This window comes from Medicago sativa, chromosome 7 (assembly GCF_051527215.1).
Source record: "Medicago sativa cultivar Bolivia chromosome 7, Bolivia_mono, whole genome shotgun sequence".
In the NCBI taxonomy this organism is placed as follows: Eukaryota; Viridiplantae; Streptophyta; class Magnoliopsida; order Fabales; family Fabaceae; genus Medicago; species Medicago sativa.
In genome coordinates, this window is record NC_140755.1 from 99,684,344 (window position 1) to 99,690,159 (window position 5,816).

The following is a 5,816-nucleotide window of genomic DNA, read 5'->3' on the forward strand; positions in this document are numbered from 1 at the left end:
TCTATGATTCGGTAACAATAGAAAAAAAGGTTGTATTGATAACAAAAACTTAGCTGTTAAATCGTTCTTAAATTGATTAGCTGTGAGCAGGGCCGGCCTAAGGGTAAGGCCATCAAAACCCTAGCTTTAGGCCTCCCAACAAAAAATCATTTTTTATTAGATTTTACAAGCATAAAGGCCTCATATTCTAATAAAAAAGGTCTCATACGTTCAACCTTGCTTTAGGCCCCGTTTATTTTTAAAAATTATTAGGTCGGCCATGGCTGTGAGCTAGTGATGGAGGGTCTCATTCAATATTTATCAATTAACAAAGTAGGCATCTAAGAACTGAACCGACATTCCTTCAAAAAAACAACTGAACCAACATTGAAAAAAAAAACAAAATATCAACTCATTCGAAAATAATAATACTAGCCAATATACTGATATTTTTATTTTCATGAATATAATATACATACTCTAGTCATTGTTATAAAAAGAAAAAACTTTTAAAGTTCATTGAATAATATATGTATTTGGTCTATAATATATAGACTAGAGTTGACACATCTCAAGATTAATTTCAATAATCAATGGAGAACAACAAAAAAATATAAGGTAGACTATTTTGCAAAAAAGAAAATTGAGATTATATATTGGAATAATTAATCCATCTAAAAATAAATTAATATAAGTTTTGGTCCTTAACAACACCTGGTGAATTTGCATGCAAAGAAGCAACTATAAAGCAAATGCTGGGTAGATAAATTAATATAAGTGAGTATGAATAAAATAACAAAAGGCAGGTAGTTAAAAAATGATATGTAAAATTGACCTTGCACATTGAGACAAAAATATTGAATAAAGAGTGTGGACTGGTGACACTGGTCAATTATTCGACTCCAGGACGAAATGAATACAGCTTTGTTCACAAAATCCTGTAATGAAACTTTGTTGACAAAAATAAAATAAATGTAAATGCAAAATTGGTGCTTTGAACACAAAAAGTGAAAAAGATAAAGATTTGGAAGTTTGGAGGGTGTGAGTCACAAAGTGCGTGCACCCTCGCACGTTAGAGAGAAGGGAGTGATAATGAATTCAAAAATCTCTTGTTTTTTATTTGATAAAGAGGAGAAATATTTTAATTGAGAGAAAAATCTAACTTTTTATTTATATTTAAGGATCATAGAAAGTTTGTCATAAGACTACTTTTCATGACACCAAAACCTAAGAAAACTACTCACTCTTTATAGTGAAAACCATTAAAAAAAAAAGGTAAGAAAACAAAAAAAAAAATAAACTAAGAAACTTTATTGCAAGAAAGAACAATACAAGAATTTTTTGTATGATAATGTGGTGATGAACCAATGCCTAAGCTAGCCTATTTGTAGCATCATAAAGTTGTGAACATCTGAGTTACAAGAGTTTACGAATCGATTAAAGACAAGGCCATTCAATTTTCCACAGGTAAAACCACAAAAAAAATTCTATGTACAAGTTGTTACAACCGTAGCCCCTTGGTTACGAGTAGCCGTAACATCCTCGGGTCTTTAATGTCTTGATTTTTATCTTCCTTGCTCCAACGGTGACAATTTTGGGACTTTAAGCCACGAAACTTGAGTCTTCAGAGTCATTGTCTACTTAAAGATCATTAAAAATGGTCTTTAATGTCGTGGGTGCCCTAAATCATGACTCGATCAACAAGTCTTGGTTCTTTGAGATACTTTGGCTCGTTTTACATCATTACTTCATACGCCTCCTATTTTTCCTATTTATTCAATAACATAACAAAATGTAGTGAAGGCTATCACTCCAAGAATCGTTCAAGATTTCTTATTCTCTTTTCTCAATCGATTTCCTTCCTTACTCTCTCACTGATCATTCTCCCCTCATCCATCTTGTTTCCTTCTTCAATCTCTCGTTTGATTGCTGATAGTGTATCCTTGCTTCCTCCCTTTAGGGTTGTGTTTCCCACTTTTTTGGGTTTCTTCCCTCTTCCTTATCGCTCTTCTGTTCTTCTTGTCTTCCGTTTGGTTTTTTCATCATCTTCCTTATCGCTCGTCTGTTCTTCCTTTCTCCTGTTTGGTTTTTTCATCATCTTCTCCAATGGCTTCTATTCACCCCTCTATGGCACAACCAAAAGACAAAGGCGCGATTCAAGACACCAACCCTCTCCAGATATCTCAATCTTCTCCATCCCCAACAGTTAACCGCCCTTTCAAGATTCAGAAACTACAATTGGGATCTGTTGCGTAAAGCTTCGTTCCAGACCCTTTCTTTTACTCTGAGGAAGGTACCAGTGGTGAAACTTTTCAACCCAACAATGAAAATCAGGAACCTGCAAGTGAAACCACTCATCAACAAACATATTCAGGGGTTGAAGACTCTACTGCAGAACCCTTCTTCTACTATGAAGAATCAGATGTCCAAGAAACTGTTAACAAATGCAAACATAGTCTAATTGGTAAAATTCTGGCAGAAAAAACTATTACTCCTCAGATTATCTTTAACTCTCTTTTTGGAATTTGGGGTAACCCTATTGGTCTAAAGATCAATGAACTTGAAGGCAAGGTGCTTCAAATTCAATTGGACAAGGATGAAGACCTACAAAGAATTCTCAAAAGCAGTCCTTGGATTGTTAGGAATTGTTGGCTAATCCTGTACCAATGGAATCGTGAAATTGACATCCAAACTATGGATTTTAACCATGTGCCACTTTGGATCCAATTTTGGGGCTTACCTCTGCATTGTCAATCCACTAGCATGGGCAAGGATATGGGTGCCTAATTGGGAACTGTTTTAGATGTGGGCATCTATGAATTTCCTGAAAAAGCTAAAGCTGTCAAAGTAAAGATTCTGTTTAATGTCCACACACCCATTAGGGCCGGTATGTTCATTGGTAATGACAAGGATGGGATAACTTGGGTTGATTTCCGTTATGAAAATTTGCCTGTGTTTTGCTTTGGTTGTGGCCTAATTGGGCATCACATTGAGTCCTGCCAAAATCAGCAATTGCCCTTTGAAGGAGGAACAAATCCAAGGGGTGCATGGCTAAGGACTAGGAATTTTGGGAAAAGAATCTATGAAAGACCTGAGAAAACTTTCTGCAGTAACCCTTTGAGGTCCATGAGTGGTGGACCTTTTAGCCCCATTCCTAAAGGATTACTAGACAAATTTGGGGCAATGAATCTCAACAAGCAGGATGGAAAATCAGCTGGGCAACATAGCTCAAGGAACTCTCCTTCTCAACCTTCCACCCATGCTTACAAGCCTCAGCTAAGGACAGATCAAGGGCTGCTGGCTACACAAATGGAACCCATACTCACTACCTTAACTCACCAGCCTGATATTCTCACTACCCCTAAACACTACAAAAGGAAACTGGACTGCAATGTAACTGAAACTCCCACAAAGGACACAAAGCAAACTGAAGAGGCAGGCCTTGGGCGCAAGGCCAGCCAACTCACATGAAGATTCTCTCCTGGAACTGCAGAGGGCTTGGGAACCCATCTGCAGTCAGGGCCCTCAAGAAGCTCCTAAGGAATCAGAACCCTGACATTGTCTTTCTTATGGAAACCAGACTTAAAAATTCAGATGCAAAAGCTAAGTGTAGTTTAACCTGTGGTCCTTTATGTCATTTTCTTATGATAGATTGCTCTTTGTTTAAGGGGCATAGGTCTGGAGGCTTAGCTATGATTTGGAATGACTCTGTAAAAATTAATTTCCTTGAAACTAATATGTTTTTTGATGCCTATATTACTGCCTGTGATAGCTCTATCTCTTGGTTTGCCACTGCTATGTATGGTTATCCATATACTCCTAAAAAACATTTGACTTGTGATTCCATTAAAAAGCTGTATCATAATAGACAGAATACCAACTGGCTCCTTTTTGGAGACTTCAATTTAATTCTTAATAGTAATGAGAAGATGGGAGGGAACAATCTAGACTTCAATTTAACCAATATGTTTAATGAGACTATTAACAATTGTGAGCTCACTGATCTTGGTTATTTTGGTAATAAGTTTACTTGGGCTAATAACCAAACTGATGATTTACATATTAAAGAAAGGCTTGACAGGTTTTTTGCCTCTTCTAATTGGATTGATTCTTTCCCTAATTATGTGAATAGGCATCTTTTACGATACACCTTTGACCACTGGCCAATTGTTCTAGAATTCCATGAAACTAGGTACAACTTCAGCAATAATAACAAAACCAGAATTCTAAGATTGGAGAATATTTGGGTGAATGATAAGGACAACTATAATATTGTGAAGTCACCTTGGCTTAACAACAATAATCCCAGCCCCATTAAATTAAAGAACACTCTTGACCAGATAGCTCTGTGGGGCAAAACCAAATATGGAGAAATTCCCAACAAAATCAAAGAGCTTCAAGTAGAGCTGGGAAGGCTCAAAGCTCAAGTTCCTACTAAGGATTGCATCACCAAAATCAAAGAAACTGAAAAGTCTCTGGATGAGACCCTCAGACTTGAAGAAGTGTGGTGGGCCCAAAGAGCCAAATCTCATTGGATGCAGCAGGGTGATCTTAATACTAGGTTTTTCCACCAAAAGGCCAGTTAAAGAAGGAGGAAGAACTACATCTATTCTATCAAGGATCCATGTGGAAACACTTGGCAGGACAGTTTTCAAATTCATTATACTTTCTTAACTCATTTTAAATCTATTTTTACCAGCTGCTCTAATAACAGGGATACTGATGTGTTTAAAGTTGTCACTAATAGGATTAATCCCAAGGATTTTGATTTTCTTAGTAAAGATTTTACTACTTTGGAGGTCACTGAAACCATCAAGTCCCTTAAAAGCAATTCTGCTCCAGGGCCTGATGGTCTCAATGCTTTCTTTTACCAACACTATTGGGATATCATTGGTCCTGATATTGTTGAATTTACTTTGGATATTCTGAATAATAATGGCAACTTAGACAACATTAATCATACCTTTATTAGCCTTATTCCTAAAATTAGTCACCCTACTACTCCTGCTGAGTTTAGACCTATCAGTCTTTGTAACGTTATCTTAAAAATTATCACTAAAACTCTGGCTAGTAGGATTAAGCAAATCCTTCCCCATATCATTAAAGAAAATCAAAGTGCTTTTCTTCCTGGTAGACTTATCACAGACAACTCCTTAATTGTCTTTGAAACTTTGCATTACCTTAAAAAACCCAGAAAGAAAAACAATGGATATGTGGGGATTAAATTGGATGTTGCTCAAGCTTATGATAGCTTAGAGTGAGACTTTATTGAAAAAACTCTCATTCATATGGGTTTTCCTATTAAAATGGTGGATGTCATTATGAGATGTATTAAAACTGTTTCTTTCTCTATCCTCATTAATGGTCAGCCTACTGAGACTTTCCTCCCTCATAGAGGGATTAGGCAAAGGGACCCTTTATCCCCCTATTTGTACATTATATGTGCAGAAGTCTTGTCTGGTCTTTTAAGTAAAGCTCAGCAGGAAGGTCATATTCAGGGGATCTCTATAGCCACTAATGCCCCAGCTATTACTCACTTACTCTATGCTGATGATAGTATCATGTTTTGTAGGGCTAAAACTACAGAGGCCAAGGCTATTATGGACATTCTGACTAAATATCAAGAAGCTTCTGGTCAAAAAATCAACTTGGACAAATCTGAAATGATTTTCAGCCCTAATATATCTCAGGAGTAAGCTTCAGTTTCAGGACCATCTGCCTGTTAAAATCAGTGATACCCTCAATAAATATTTGGGGATGCCAACTCATTTTGGCAGGTCCAAAGAGCAGGATTTCTACTTTATCATGGATAGAGTATGGAAAAAATTGAAAGGGTG

General features: G+C 36.6%; 1 protein-coding gene across 1 annotated transcript; it reads left to right on the top strand.

Annotated features, from left to right (window-relative positions):
- Positions 1 to 3,446: 3,446 nt before the first annotated feature.
- LOC146911136 (uncharacterized) lies at positions 3,447 to 5,240 on the top strand. Its single transcript, XM_085729499.1, has 2 exons — positions 3,447 to 4,540; positions 4,679 to 5,240. The coding sequence occupies exons 1-2, from the start codon at positions 3,447 to 3,449 to the stop codon at positions 5,238 to 5,240; spliced, it is 1,656 nt and encodes a 551-aa protein (XP_085585625.1).
- Positions 5,241 to 5,816: the final 576 nt, after the last annotated feature.

Bases quoted from the DNA above. Each gene is read 5' to 3' on its own strand.
- LOC146911136 (XM_085729499.1), top strand. From the start codon at position 3,447: ATGAAGATTCTCTCCTGGAACTGCAGAGGGCTTGGGAACCCATCTGCA. The intron at 4,541-4,678 runs GTTTTTCCACCA...TATTTTTACCAG, and splicing joins CAGGGTGATCTTAATACTAG to CTGCTCTAATAACAGGGATA.